The sequence below is a fragment of the Mytilus edulis genome, chromosome 5, assembly GCF_963676685.1.
Source record: "Mytilus edulis chromosome 5, xbMytEdul2.2, whole genome shotgun sequence".
Lineage (NCBI taxonomy): Eukaryota > Metazoa > Mollusca > Bivalvia > Mytilida > Mytilidae > Mytilus > Mytilus edulis.
The window spans coordinates 38,712,344-38,729,383 of NC_092348.1; the positions used below are offsets into that span (position 1 = coordinate 38,712,344).

Below are 17,040 nucleotides of genomic sequence, written 5' to 3' on the forward strand. Positions count from 1 at the left end.
AATTATCTTCATTATGTTTTAGATAACACTAACTGTCGTCTTCGGATTTCATGTTAATGTAATGAATCCGGAAACTGTCTCTTGTGACGAAAATTAAATAACGAGGAATAAATTTATACTCCTCTTTAATTTTAATTCAATCGGTTGTTGGATGCGAAATACTAACTTTGTCTTTCAAGTTTTAAGTGGCAGTCGTTTCCAAGTAATAAAAATAAAGTTGCAAAGTGGATACACAGCGAATGACCAAGACTTCTATTCAATGGTCCTGTTAAATTGCAAACTCGATTTGATTGTAGTGAGGGATCTACATGCTTATATATAAGTCTTTGTTGGAATAAAAATCAGTTATTATCAACACGACAGGACAAGGGAAAATTCACATAAATTCATAATTTTTTACCCTTCAAGTAATAAATGGAATGACAGGTTAATGTGTGAAGTATACACTACGTGTATATCATCTATTTTTTTTTTCTCAAATCTGGAAACCTATGATTATTTATATTTGTAGTTTTTGCAAATGAACACATTTCAAAAAAATATGCATTGTGGCATGGTTACAGCAAGTTAAAAGTACAATTTTGCACGGATTAAAACATTTCAAACCACATAATTTTGACATGGTATCTATGATGAGTTTATTGATAACTCTAAAATTTTGATAAGATCAGTGTTTTCTCTTCTGCTCTTTAAAAAATAAATGGTAAAGCTCTGTCAATAGTTAAGAATACTCAATGCAATAACGATGCAAAAAAACACCTTTTTATCAGACGATCAAAGGCAATGTGCTGAAAAATTACAAGTGACGATACCACCTTTTAGTTATTACCGTTCATAACGTTACATGATGTCGGATAATACGGATTTATTTTATTGGAACTTCCAAAAAACAATATATATCATTCAAACAAAAGATAACGTCTTTAAGACAAAAAAAATATCATTACTAACACTTTTTGGCCATAGACTGAACAAATTTACAGAAACATTACTGATAATCAGTAGATTACCGTTCGGTCTTCAACAATGAGCAAAATTCATACAGCAGATGACAAATTCAAATGAGAAAAAGAACGGCCAGATTGATGATTAAAGCAATCAACAAAAACAAATATAATAAACAACAGCCAATAGACAACAACCACTCAATACATGTAGCAGGATCCTGTCTTGGATTCGTCCCAGTACTTAACATCTTTCAAACTTTAATGGATAGATTTAACACAGATAAATAAAATCCCATAATAAAAAAGCAATGAAAGAGGTGGTTAAATTTTACTTCTTTGTTACATATTTGTTTGTTTTTATAGTGATTCAGTTTATAACGCATTGTTGACTGATGTACCCCATTTTTGACTTTTTACTTATTATGTCTGTTTGTTTTGTTCACGTAGTTGTCAATATAATGAAATGTGATGCGACTGTCATACAAGTGAGAGGTTTGATTAACTATAAAACCAGGTTCAATCCACCATTTTCTACATAGGAAAATGCCTGTACCAAGTCAGGAATGTGACAGTTGTTATCCATTCTTTTGATGTGTTTGAGCTTTTGATTTTGCCATTTGATAAGGGACTTTCTGTTTTGGTTTTGAATTGTTCTCGGAGCTCAGTACATTTGTGATTTTACCTTTTGGGATAGGAATATCAAGAATATATGGATGGTGGTGTTACAACAGCTTATCGGCGCCCCGTACTTTGAACAGTTCTGTAACAGTACAACATAAGTATAAAGCAGTTGAAAGGGGTGATTATCTCATAAGATCGAAACAAGCACATACACTACCAACGAAATGCCCCTAAACACACAAAGTACAGGTTTAAAAAAAATGTAGTTACTGAAAACTACCTCAAAGCAAAATACAACGAATAAAAAAGTAGGTATCCAGGACTCACGTATCATTAGGTACAAATCAAGCATCCAATCGATTTATTTCAGATTCGCCATAAACAGCTAGAAACAAAAGTTACCAGGTGTAAAGCCAAAATATAGGTATCGACAGATTGTAGGACCATACGTATACGTTTGTGTAAAACCATAAATTTAGTTTGGTTTAATTTATTGATAACAAAATCAATATTTATCCTGACATTTAAAGATGTAATTGCTGAATTGGTAAACTTTTGGTCTAGAAATAAGTTTTTTTTTAAGGCTTAAGTAGAATACATTGCAAATATAAATGGAACCTTTAATGTAAACATTGATTTTGTGTTTTACATAAAAAATAAAAACACAAAAATACTGAACTCCGATGAAAATTCAAAAAGGAAAGTCCCAAATCAAATGGCAAAATCAAAAGTTCAAACACATCAAACGAATGGATAAAATTGAGAATTGAAATGGGAAATGTGCCAAAGAGACAACAACCCGACCATAGAACAGACACCAGCAGAACGTCAACAACAGGTCTTCAATGCAACGAGTAATTCCCGCACCCAGAAGCGTCTTTCAGCTGGCATCTAAACAAATATATACTAATTCAGTGATAATGAACGCCATACTTAACTCCAAATTGTACACAAGAAACTTAAAGTTAAAATAATACAAGACTATCAAAGGCCAAGGGCTCCTGACATGGGACAGGCGCAAAAATGGTGGGGTTAAACATGTTTGTGAGATCTCAACCCTCCCACTATACCTCTAGCCAATGCAGAAAAGTAAACGCATAACGCACATTAAAATTCAGACATATCAAACATACATACAAATATATGCCTTTTTCGAAGAACGGTATTCAGTGTTTATTATATAAAAAACATGTAAAATTGTTTTGTTTTATTTTTTTATTTTTGACAATTGTTAAATCTTATAAGTGGATAACTCGATTGGCATTGTAAATTGCATGTATTTTGGTTTTATCGATGTGTAAGAATGTTAAATAATTCCAAACTTTTGTTTTAACAGGAAGATATAACATGTATATCAAACAAATATATACAAGTTTAATATAGCCAATGAGACGATTAGTTGAGAAACTGTATGTCAGATGATGAGCATTGTTCTGTGATGAATAACTAAACAATGTAGAAGTATCATGCCATAGCTAGAGCCTCACTGATGAGTCTCATGTAGACGAAACGCGCGTCTGGCGTATTAAATTATAATCCTGGTACCTTTGATAACTATTTGTCACCAGTTTTATTTTCAACTAACAAGTTAATATAGTTTAGACATATTTTATTTTAAAATAATAGTAAATTATATAAGAAAACAAGTTATAAAAACAGTGGGAAACGTCATTTGTCTTTACACAATATAACACAAAACATATTTAATAATGACGAAAGTATGATAGAAATGCACGTTCTATGAAAGAAAACGGTTACAAAATTATGAAAATTATATGAAGTATAACCTACATGTAGATTGGAGAGTAGTGAGTAAACGCAAAAGGAGTAAGTGAATTGGTTTGAAAAATTATTCTGCAAACTGATTGGACAAAATAAACATGCAAAAGTGTACTCGAATGTGAGGTACACAAATCTCCAATACTAATCTCAGATGTATACATTTTTTCAGGTGCCTTAAGTAAAATTCAAATTACTGAAGAAATTATATACTTTTCACAAATGTTTGTTGATACCATTTACAAGTATTTAAACTTTCCTAAAATATATATCCGTTGTACCATGTTGATGAAAACACTCATTCAAAAATAAAAATAGATCTATATCTGACGGTATTCCACGAATGCGTGGTAGTGTCATTTAAAGTTGTAAAGGATATAAAGATGGAGAAAAAAAAACACTTAACAAACGGAAAGTGGACAACTTATAATACAAAGCACTCACGTACCGATAAATTTCTCAAATTAAGACTTTTTACTAAAATCGGTATTTTTTTTTCATGAAATATTCTTCCTTCTTTCACATTAAAACATGAATTTTATCACTTAAAGTATATAATTGGATCGTTATAAATTTATTTGAATTTAAATAAACAGAACAATACAAATAAAAACGTTGGTATTTATAAGCATGTGCTGTAAAATATTTCATATCAAATCAGAAGTGTGAAAACTGATTTCATTTTTATAAATTAAACACCCAGTGTCAAAATTCAGAAAAAAAGTAGATACCATTATTAACAACAAAACAACGACGTTAACAACCATACGTAGCAACAATGTACAAAACATAACGATGATAAAGATTGAGTAATACCAATCCACAAACAAAAAAAGCTTGACAATACCTGCATTATGAGCCTATAATGTATCCTAGTATAACTGTTTTATGAATGGACAGAAATTTTATCTATAACAATGACATAATAATCAATGTAATAATATACAAACACCAATTCCTAAAACAAAATAGCACATATATATATATATATATATATAGTTCATTTATGCATGTTATTCGTTCCTCCATAAAGTAAATTTGGACGTTTCATTTTTCATTTCGCAACAGAACTCTAAAATGAAAAGCAATGACATAACTGACACATTAAAAAATACATATTTTAGCCTGCGTTCAAACCTGGCGTTACTCAACAGAAGTCATTAGGACAGTAGAGCAATATACAACTATAGAGATACACATTGAACAGAATCTTTTTATTTGAAAGAAAAACAATACAATAATCTAAATGGAAACATACATTTATAATATAAGCAGCAGCATAACGTTTTTTTGTGGCTGATTTTAATTTGCTATTCGGTACACGCTGTCAATCTAGAAATATAACCATGGCGTAAAATCAACAAACACAAAAACACACACAAATGAAAAATATTTTAAACGAGATTATGCATGACTTTGAAAATACGCAAAATGACAAAAAGGACCCTCTATTTCTATTTTATCGCCGATTATTTTAAATTACGACTGACATATGACCAATACTCTCATCTGCAATTGCTAGGAATGAATTGATAGGTCGGAATTATCTAATTTTTCAGAGAAAAAACAATATTGAGGTTTTGGATAGGGTTTTCTTTGTTTCTGTTTTTCTTAGTTTTCTAATTAGATATAAATAGATAAGGTATGAGGGCCAATAAAACAACTCTCCATCCAAGTCACAGTTTGTTAAAGAAAAATCGTTATAATAATAATAGGTGAAAATACACTTTTTTCAAAACGGAGTATTTTCTTTTCCTTTTCCCTCAATTTTCTTTTCTCTTCAATTGCCAAACGTATTCTTAATGTTTTTCACCTCATTGTTCTGTATTCTATTTTTGGTCTTATATAAATACTTTACTTATACAATTTGTTTCACTACACCCCGACAACACCCTCTCATATATTTGCGAGTGTCAAGTGGTGTACTTCAAACACTATATACAATGATTCTATAGTGTTCAACAATTCACTTAAATACAAATGTAAAAGTGTTTAATAAGGACACTAATCAGAATCATCTGGTAATGGGTCCGCTTTCCTTGTGAAATCTATGTCAACATAATCGGTTTTCGATTCAGCTCCAATTATTGGACGTCGATCTGATTGGTTACTTGTGAAGGAAACTTCTATATACGTCAAACCATCCTGATTTGTGCTCTTAAAATAAAATATTAATCACGTATAAGATCAAAGTATAAGCCCTTGAAAATTTTGATACTTGAAATGTAACTTAAAATACTTTGAATTTTTTTTTGGATCTAATGACTTGTTCACGTTGTTAAAATAACTCAAAATCAATTTCAATAAGATAACAGATTTGTTTTAGTCAAATGACGAGTTACAGCAACAATTTGATACCAGAAATTAAAGAGAGTGCATCTTCATATTAAATATATTCGACTCCACATATGCATCGGTTATATTGTAATGTCACGAATTTCTCGACATCACTCATTAGTTTTCATAAGTAAAACATACCAAGACAAGTCTATTTTATTGTACTTCAATGACGTACTGTGAATTCGTTTATTTTTCTAGGTAATATTTTTTGTGGATAGTGTGAATGTTTTCGCGGATATTCAAATGCGAGGTATGCCAAATTATGCATTCAAGCCTTTTACATGTTTTATATACTTTGTATTCATCATTTTTTTCAGAGAAAATAACCATATCTTTTCGTTTACAATCTAGATTTGAACAATCTGTTTAAAAACATGCCAATTCGATGGTTTGTACCTTAACAGTACAAAAACGGATGTTTAATGATGAATTTTCTTTTATTATTCAACGTGTTACATGTATGATCAATCATTGTAATACCGATTGTAAAATTTATGTTGCAATTTAATTAAGAATATCACAATGAATCAAACATACATGAACAACGCCGTTAGTTTTCTCATTTGAATTGCTTTACATTGTCATTTCAGGGCCTTTATATAGCTGATTATGCGGTATGGGCTTTGCTCTTGTTGAAGGCCTTACGATAACCTATAGTTATTAATTTCTGTGTCATTTTGGTCACTTGTGAAGGGTTGTCTCACACTTCTTCTTTTTTTATATGTGGCATTTGAACAGATTGCAATAAAACGCTGGACCTGTTCCTCATACATGTTATACAAACTGACAAACAGCAAACATTTCTACTCCCAAACCAAAAATCGTTCCATTGCTACAGAGGTAGCAGTAAAGTGTTTTTGGGCTATGGGAATTGGTTAATATGTATGATACTACACATTTGACTTATCAATATTTTTGTATTTAACGCATGTATTACAAAGTATGTTAAAGTATCATGTTCTACAGTTTTTGGTTATGATTTGTTTTCCTATAGAAAGTAAATAAAGTATAACAAATTATACAAACCCGTCCAGATATTTGTGCTTCTAAAGGTTTATGAGGAATCAACTCTTCGTCATCTTGATTTGCATAAACACCTTCGTTCTCTGTGTAATCGTTGGTAAAAAATATATGTCAAATGTTAATAATATACTGATAGTTACAAATATATGAGAGTGCAATGAAAGAATTATTACTAAACATGTAATCAAAAGTGGACATGGTTGGTCTCCATTTGAATAATTTAAATAGTTTTGTATTTTCATGTGTTTCATATTTATCTATCAAGATGAACTAGAACAATAACAAGGCATTATTATTAGAAATGGTAAAGAAAGTGGATATGGTTGGTCTCTATTTAAATGTTGTGGATTAACATGCGTTCAAGAGTAGACTTATCAAACAAGTTGATAATTTGTCAAATGTCAAAAACATAGCATTCGTAATATACATATAGATTCTACCACTGCATCAAGTGTGATACGATATCAATCCACTCGAGACAGTTAAATTTTCAAATTTAAAACGCGAGGCTTGCCCGAGCGTTTTAAATATTTAAAATTTTACTGTCGAGAGTGGATAAATATCGTATTACACGAGATTTGGTGGTAGAATCAATTTATCTAATGAATTTTATGCAGTATGCAGGCAAACATATTCCTTCTTCTGAAAAGATGTGTTCTTTTTATGTGACGTCATCAGACATGGTCGCCTTTTTTCATGACGTCATAATAGGAAATTCAGAAGAAAAGCAAGAAAATTTAACCTCATAATCGAATTTCGACCAATGAATAGTTGAGATCAAACGAACCACACGTTGATTAAATAAAAATAATCAACAGGTTAGGAAAACGATAAATTGGCTAAGAATTAGAGAAAGTAAAACATACATTTTGAAGAGATAAACTCAGTCCTAGACTAGCAGGTTAACTACCTAGCAATATGAAAATATACGACACTTTCAATTATTGTCGTTCACAAATATATACATCTCTCCAGATATCGTCTTTATACTCAAATTTCTGAGCTTACCAATATAACTGTGAAATAACTTATTTTCTCAATGTTCGTTCTAACTTGAAGCACCAGTCTCCAAATTGTAGGAAACAGAAACATTAGCTATGGTTCCAGCTTTTAACTTGATGTATAACAAGAGCAGAATATAAATGACTTACCTTTATTTGATTTGTCCACAACTGCATATTCATTATTTTCTGTTTCAATTGCATCTTCTGAAATACAATAATCTGGTAGGTTAAAAATATATATGTTCCGGACCATATGAGTATTTGGACCATACGCGTATGGTCATGACCATATGGGTATATACTCATATGGTCCGACCATACGCGTATGGTCGGACCATACGCGTATGGTCGGGGTAATTAACACTCTGTTACAGTTTACTTTTAATACTTCTAAACTCTTCATATGGTATGACCGTTCATTCAAAAGACGCTATCATATAGGTAATTTTATCGTTATATTATAATAAAAAGATAAGCTAAATAAAAATAAGAAGTTTCACATTGTTAATTTTACTTAATTGTCAAATTTAAAGTAAACACATTTTATACCGATGGTCATTACCGATGGTCATAACCGATTTGTTATTACGAGTAAATGGCAATATGTTGACTAAAAAATTAAATTCCAAAAATTTCTTAATGAACTGTTACATAAGAAGTCACTGGAAAGTAGCATACTATTAGTTTATTTAAGTTGTGTTGTGAAGATGGTGTATTGCAGTCAACCATTTTACGATATTTGAGATCTAGAGCTTCTTAAAAACACTGTAGACATCAGAATTGCCAAAGACCTCGGTATCACTGTACGCAGCTGCAAGAAAGGCTTGTTTTTCACTCGCAAACAAAATGTGTAAATGAAAAAGATCGTGCACAAAACTTGCAAAAGCTATGATACCGTGTGGAAGTGAATGTCATCCAAGCCTACATGCACTAATGTAACTAGCGATGAAAACTAACTATGGCATCAATATTAAATTTTTACGTAGTTTTTTTTATTATAAAATTAAAAAATTGTCATGTTTTAAACCATCACTGTTTTTTTAGATAAAGTTCTTGTATTATTGAAACGTTTATAATGTAATTTGGAAAAATAAATATACCTATATATGGTCCAAATACTCATATGGTCCGGCCCGTTAATAACCAAACGAGTATTATACTCATATGGTCCGACCATACGCGTACGGTCGGACCAAACGCGTATGGTCGGACCATATGAGTATACGCATATGGTCATGACCATACGCGTATGGTCCAAATACTCATATGGTCCGGAACATATATATATGACTTTAAATAAGAAAGGTACTGGAGATTTGAACAGCTGGTGTGAAATTGTGTGATTTACAAAAAAGTGTTTGCTGTGGTTTTTTAATGGTGTCTTTGAATACAAGATTATTTACGATCATTTGGTCTACTAAATATAGATAGTTGTTTCATCAAACATTATACAACATCCTATTTTGTATGGAATAGTTTTGTGTGTAGATATATATAGTTACAAACAAGAATGTGTCCATAGTACACGGATGCCCCACTCGCACTATCATTCTCTATGCTTAGTGAACCATGAAATTTGGGTCAAAACTCTTATTTGGCAATTAGAAAGATCATATCATAGGGCACATGTGTACTAAGTTTCAAGTTGATTGGACTTCATCTTCATCAAAATCTACCCTGACCAAAAAGTTTAACCTGAAGCGGGACAGACGGACGAACGAACAGATGCACAGACCAGAAACATAATGCCCCTATACTATCGTAGGTAGGGCATTAAAAGTAAAAATAAAGTATTAGCACAACAATACCAAAAACACTTAAAATGCGTTCAGTGTATACAAATTATAATAGAAGTAATTGAAAATCGGTAAAAGTAGTTTACAACAATTTGTAACATATCTTTACTATTCTTACTTATAAGGTATCACATAAACTGAGATATAAGTTAAAAACGAAAACTTCACATTCGGAATACAAACAAGGGTAAGTTTTTTAAATAGATAAGTGTTCAAATAGGGGTTTGCAATAAAAAGGATTACTCTTTATATCATACACATATTCATTTGTCTGAAAAAATTCGCCAGTAGCTGTCTTATGTCATATCATGTAGGTTATGCGTTTGTTTTAAATTCATGTTCCAGACCGATTTTTCAATGCTTTGCAAAATTTCTGGTACGAGAATAGGAACTTTAGGTCTTAGCTAAGGTCCTATTTTGTAGGAAATATAAGTCATATTACAATTATTTATTATACGAATAGATTATCTTGCACAGTACACTTTACGGTTTCAATTTTATCAATATTAAAATATCATGAAAACAAATTCACCAAATAGATCAAGCTTATGGTTTAGTATTCAGGACTCGCTTTTCATTTACATACCTTAATAATGAAGACTTTCTATAATACTTTAATACGAACATTTGGGAAGCAAACTAAATCAATATGTAACTGAAGTCAGGATATTTATGTAAGTGACTTACCTTTGTAGTGTACCTTTTTCGATTTTGATTTAACAACAGAAGCATATTCTGCATTGGCGGGTTCGTCTGAATCTTCTTTTACTAAACCAAAAATTAAACAATTGAAAACAGGGCTTTTATCTAATTAATCTAGGTTAAAAAATATAATTTTTAATAGATGATATAGCAGAAAGAAATATTTTTACTATTGTATTTCTTTGATTCCGTCTCAGACTATTCTGCAGCCAATAGCTTCTTTATCATGATGGACTATTATCCTCACCCGGTACAATTCTGTTGCGAATATTATTTTTGTAAGTAGCATTTTATTTGATAACGGCAATCGTTTGCATGCACGTTTATATAAACAATGATTCCTGATTTTCATAACGGGAAATTGAATATTAAATTATAAAACAAGGACAAAAATACCATCATGTGAATATATCTCTGTTTTACCAGAAAGCGTAAGAAGATTCGATCAAAGTGGATTTTTTTTATTATTAAAACACATCATTACCAGTCAGTCACTAATTATATCTTGTTATAAGCAAACAATTATAAAATGTTAAGCTGTTGTAGATGTTCCTCGATTACGTTTACCAATGAATCATACTATAAAACTCTCTTTGTTAAATAAATGTTTAAGCTGATCTTGGCAGTGTAAACCTTTGCTATAAAATTTCATCTTCCTAAAAAGAGGCAATCGTCGCTTTTTGTAGATTATACACAAAAATTATCAAGTTTTAAGATTTAAGTATGACCATTTCGATTGTTTGTCGTTTCTAATAATCATGTTTAGAAAACAAGCTTATTAGCATGTTAGTTTTATTTGGATAAGACGGACCATTTGTTTAGTTGGTTTTCTAATATTTAGCAGTTTGCATTTGATTTATATTTCTGTTTTCATTGTATATATTGAAGTGGAATAGACAATTTGTAGACTTTACAATTGCCACACATTTCCACCAGGCTATGAACTCTTGTGGAAGCATGACCACATACTACTATCATTTAACATTGTGATACACCGTTTGTTTGTGCCTAGCAATACACATATTATATTTTTGATTGGGTTATTGCTACAATCATACAGGTTCTTAACTTAACCTAGTTAAATATTATTAGGATCGATACTAGCCCATACCACCTCATTGTTCAAGTAAGGTATATGGTCAGGATCTCATGTACAAGTGCGATACTTGTACTGTTTGGAAATCAAATTATACAAGTTACAACTGTTTCACCTTGATAGTTACCTTGCTTGCGCTGTTTGCCTTTATGTTGTTCCTTATCAACTTCTGCATACAACACATTGCATTCTTTTGATTCTGAAATAAAATTAAAGTGATTTATGTTCACTCTTATTTTCCATTCATTATTAGTGTTGTGCAGTTTTTATTTCTATCATGAATGCAACAATGTACTTTGGACATATTTACTTATAACTGCTTATAAAAAGGGCTTTCATATTCATTCAGCACAAGAATTAGCTTAATCTATGAAAACAATGTATTCCATACAAACTAGTGTTGTCAAATCGAACAGTTTTGTCTACCCGTTTAACCGGTTGTAAAGTTCATATTTATAGGTCTTATCTACAATACTCTACAAATGCATGGTTTTTGAAACGAAGAATTGAAGTTTATTTATGTGCATTATAAGACTTTGCTTTGAGCATCACTGTTGAATGTCAGTGGCGGATTCAGGAATTTTCATAAGTGGGGCCCACTGACTGCCTAAGAGGGAGCCCGCTCCAGTCACGCTTCAGTGATTCTCTATATAAGCAACCAAATTTTTTTCCCAAAAAAGGGGGGGCCGGGTTCCCTGCCCCCCCTAAATCCGCCTCTGAATGTTGACTTTTAAGAATCCAATACCACTATATGCGTTAGTAAATATAAGCATTCAGAATGACAAGATGATAATGTTCTTGATCTTGGCGAATTAAAAATGTGTAATACTGGTGATGAGCTTATTATATTATCACCAATATTAACTAATAACAGTGAAATATGATATATGGATACATACTCATCATTTTATAACGCTTCAATTAGAGGAGATGAAAATAATAAAAAACTAGAGGCTCTCAAGAGCTTGTGTCGCTCACCTGTTACTGTATTTACTGATGTCGGCCATCTTGGGTGGTAGGCGGGGTCATTAGACACTTTTCAAATAGATACATTAGTAATGATTGTGGTCAAGTTTGATTAAATTTGCCCCATATTTATAGAAAAGAAGATTTTTGTACGTACAAGTTACAAAAATGACGAAAAGTTGTTCAATATTGACTATAAAGGGCAATAACTCCTTAAGGGGTCCTCTAATAATTTTGATCATGTTGACTTATTTGTAGATCTTACTTTGCTGAACATTATTGCCGTTTATAGTTTATCTCCACCTATAATAGTATTCAAGATAATAACCAAAAACTGCAAAATTTCCTTAAAGTTACCAATTTTAGGGCAGCAACCCAACAACGGGTTGTCAGATTCATCTGAAATTTTGAGAGGGGAAAGATCTTGTTCTGATGGACATTTAAATCTTGAAAGATTTGCCCTAAATATCTTAGTTTCAAAGATATAAAGCAAAAACTGCTTTTCACCACTATGTTCTAATTTTAGCCATGTCGGCCATTTTGTTTGGTAGGCGGGGTCATCGGACACATTTCTTAAACTATATACCATAATGATAATTGTGACCAAGTTTGGTTAAATTTGGCCCAGTAGTTTCAGAGAAAAAAAAATTTGTACAAGTTACAAAAAATGACGAAAAGTTGTTAAAAATTGACTATAAAGGGCAATAATTCCTAAAAGGGTTGACTGACAATTTGGGTCATGTTGACTTATTTGTAGGTCTTACTTTGCTGAACATTATTGCTGTTTACAGTTTATCTCTATCTATAATAGTATTCAAGATAATAACCAAAAACTGCAAAATTTACTTAAAATAACCAATTCAGGGACAGCAACACAACAACGGGTTGTCCGATTCATCTGAAAATTTCAGGGCAGATAGATCTTGACCTGATCAACAATTTTACATCGACTCAGATTTGCTCTAAATGCTTTGGTTTCAAAGATATAAGCCAAAATATACATTTTACCCCTGTGTTCTATTTTTAGCCATGGCGGCCATCTTGATTGAATGGCCAAGTCATCGGACACAATTTTTAAACTAGATACCCCAAGGATGATTGTGGCCAAGTTTGGTTAAATTTGGCCCAGTAGTTTCAGAGGAGAAGATTTTTGTAAAAGTTTACGGACGACGGACGACGGACGACGGACGCCAAGTGATGAGAAAAGCTCACTTGACCTTTCAGGTCAGGTGAGCTAACAAGAGGCTATCACAACGACAGCAAACCGGATTTATTAACATTTATTTGTGTCCTGGCAATATCACAAGAACCATTAATTACTGATGAATGGTGAAAGTGAAAATCGTCATTATCAAATTTGACCTCCATTTTGTCATCAGTATCAACATATTAAAATTTGAAAAGCTTAGATTGAATGGTTCATGAGTAAATGCACGGACACGACTGGAAACACCATTTTTCAATCTTTCAAGAACCATAACTCCTGAACTTGACCTCCATTTTGTCCTCAGTAACAACATATTAAAATTTGAGAAACTTTGGTAGAACAGTTCATGTGTAAATATACGGACACGACTGGAAACTCCATTTTTCAATCTTTCAAGAACCATAACTCCTGAACGGTAAAAGTCAAAATCGTCATTATTGAACTTGACCTCCATTCTGTCATCAGTAACAACATATTAAAATTTGGGAATCTTTGGTAGAACAGTTCATGCGTAAATGCACGGACACGACTGGAAAAAACATTTTTCAATCTTTCAAGAACCATAACTCCTGAACAGTAAAAGTCAAAATCGCCATTATTGAACTTGACCTTCATTTAGTTGTCAGTAACAACATATCAAAATTTTAAAAGCTTTGGTTGAACGATTCATGAGGTAATGCACGGACAACATTTGATTGCCGCCCGCCCGATTTCCCGGCCGCCCGGCCGCCCGCCGTACATCCCCAAAGGTTAAAAAAGTAGATACTCTTAATTTCATTGGCAAAAGTCCGCTTGATAAAGTACTAAATAAATTTAATAAGTTAACGTTATGAGTAACAAAATGCTCTTGTAATGTAGTTGTTCGATCTGAATCAGGCAGCTTCCCTATTGATTGCTTTATAAAAAGACAAAGTATTCTTTTTCGTGATAAACGTTTAAGAGAAGAAACTAGCACCCTACTAAATGAAACACTAAATTTGGCAAAAACTTTACACAATGCAGGCATTTACTCGTGTTATTTGTGCTAGTCATATTAGAAATCAAAACGATTTAGAAATTGATGACCAACATAAGGATAAAAATAATATATTTTAGGCTTATATAAAAACAAAATTAAGAAAACTCCTATGAAAATTTCTATAATGATGAAATAGCAAATTTATAAAAGAGTAGTAGACTCCAACTTGAAAAAAATCTATAACTATGAACCATATCTACATTGTGCTTCCCAAACTTTGAGCATAGACAATTCATTTGTAAAATTCGAATAAGTGACCACTGATTATTAATAGACACTGGTAGATACGGGAAATTGACAGAGACATGTTAGATGCGGTTTTCTTTTATCTCAATACATTAGCAAAAAAACCTCATATTAACATGGTCAGAAAAGTTTATATTTGCTTGTGCACATTGGGGAAAGACAGAAATGTTTCCTGTTTCTTTTATTTTCCAGAACGAATTATTTCATGATGGAATGTTTTATTTTAATTTATAGCAATTTTACCTGCACACGTACCCCCAATATATATATAAAAAAAACTGATTAACAAATTAACAAATTAAAAATTATATATGCCTTATACAAATCAGAAGCCTTGTAAAAGAGAGGCGAAAGATACCAGAGGGACTTTCAAACTCATAAATCGAAAATAATCGTACAATGTGAGAACACCATGGCTTCAAAAGAAAAAGACAAACTGACTAAAGATAGTACACAAAATGAAAAATAGAAAGATATATACTAAGCAACAAGTGCCCTATTAAAAACTTGGGGTTATATCAGGTGCTCCGGGAGGGTAAGCAGATTATGTTATATCTTAATGCCTATATCCTTTTGTATATTTACATACCCGTGTTGCTGCTTTTCTTTCTTCTGATGATAAAAACTAACAGAATGATAGTTAAAAGTAGAACTGCAATACCACATCCGATTCCAATTGATAGCGGCGAAACAGAGGCTGACGATGGTGATGGTAAGGTTGGTTCCACTTAAATATAAAAAAAAATAGAGTCAACTAAAAGGTTTGATTGATATATGTATTATTCATGAAAATCAATATTATTCTAGAAATGTGAAAAATTAATATGTTAACTATAAAGTTTTTTTGTTCGTCAGTTAACACTACTTGATCAAATGAGTTCTCGTTTAAAAATTTTATGAAAATGATCAGCACTCGCACCATCACATATCTAGCTTCTATCTTCAAAATATAAATTTACTCACTTTACATAGTCCTACACAAAGTGAAATATTATCCGCATATAATAGTAAATGTAACAACTTGTGTTTTTCATAATATTCAAGTATCAAATATCAAAATAATTACAAAAGGAATAACAACAAAGTGCCTTCCTTGGGCTTCAATAAATATATGCTAATTGAATTGTTTGTTTATACATGTATTTTAAAACAGAAAATCAACACAAAATTATATCAATGACATCAGAGAAAGAAACATTTAAAACTTTAGAAACAGGAAGATTGCCATCGAGACCGCTATCCACAAGAGAAATATAAACTATTGATCATTTTAAGTCTGCGATGAATAAAGCCCGTACAGTACAAGTCATACGTATTAGTACAGATTTTTATCTTTATCTTGGAAAGCAGCTTTAGTTAAACTTTCTTAAAGTATCCTCTGCGTTAATCGTAATTGACAAAAGTTTCATAAGTTAATGTGTTTTGATATTTTTGTTAAATAAAATTACAGATCAACATACAAAGGAAATTTGTATAGCTTTTCGGCATTTTTATTTTTATTAATATATAACTATTCGTAAACATAAATATTTAAAAAGGCGGTAAAATATCAATTACTCAACAAATTTAAAACACTAAAATCATTATAATACAAAATATAAAACAACAAACGACAAGTTAAACAGCATACATACAAACAAACTAGAAAAAAAAGATTTATCTGATTAATGAGGTTACCTTCTGTTTTGAATTCAAGTGATGCATTCCTTTCTCCATGTTTGTTTGTTGACAAAACCATTACTTGATACAGAGTGTCAGGTTTTAGCAGATCCAATGTGTAGTATACCTTACTACCAGTTCCTGTGTCACTAGTAGGCACAATTCTTGTGTCCCAATTGTCATCATCAGCAGTTTTAAACTGGACAGAAAAATTTTGCCGGTGACCTCCATTGAACCCAGCAATCCAGGAGAGATTTACTGATCTAAATGTTGTTTCCGAAGAGACATTTTGTGGAGCTTCTGGTCTATCTGAATTGAATCATTAGAGTTTTGTTATGGATGTATCTAAAGATATCAACAATATTAACTGTGCACATTATTCACAATTTCCAAATAAAAATATCAAAATATGACCGTAGATTTAAAGTCATATGAAACGATTGATGTTTTTTTTTTTAATTTAAGTGTTATCGAAATCATTAGACATGTTACGAAAAAGTGTATTCTCGACGTTGAGGTTGACAAATTAGACTTTAAAAGTTGGAACTGTGTCAAAACATTGATTATCGAGTAAAACAGGTAAAATTAAATTTGAGTGATATTAACCAGGTATCATACGCACTTCTTGTTTATAAG

At 31.5% G+C, this 17,040-nt stretch overlaps 1 protein-coding gene across 1 annotated transcript in view; it reads right to left on the minus strand.

Annotated features, from left to right (window-relative positions):
• Positions 1-3,162: 3,162 nt before the first annotated feature.
• Positions 3,163-17,040, minus strand: part of LOC139523633 (protein turtle homolog B-like) — a 70,023-nt gene continuing 56,145 nt past the window's right edge. Inside the window, exons 8-14 of the mRNA XM_071317797.1 lie at positions 16,423-16,713; positions 15,335-15,472; positions 11,436-11,507; positions 10,198-10,278; positions 7,862-7,918; positions 6,714-6,793; positions 3,163-5,504 (exon numbers count right to left, since the gene is read on the minus strand). Of these exons, the coding sequence (XP_071173898.1) occupies positions 5,352-5,504; positions 6,714-6,793; positions 7,862-7,918; positions 10,198-10,278; positions 11,436-11,507; positions 15,335-15,472; positions 16,423-16,713 (872 nt within the window). The 3' untranslated portion in view covers positions 3,163-5,351. The remainder of the gene's footprint in view (positions 5,505-6,713; positions 6,794-7,861; positions 7,919-10,197; positions 10,279-11,435; positions 11,508-15,334; positions 15,473-16,422; positions 16,714-17,040) is intronic.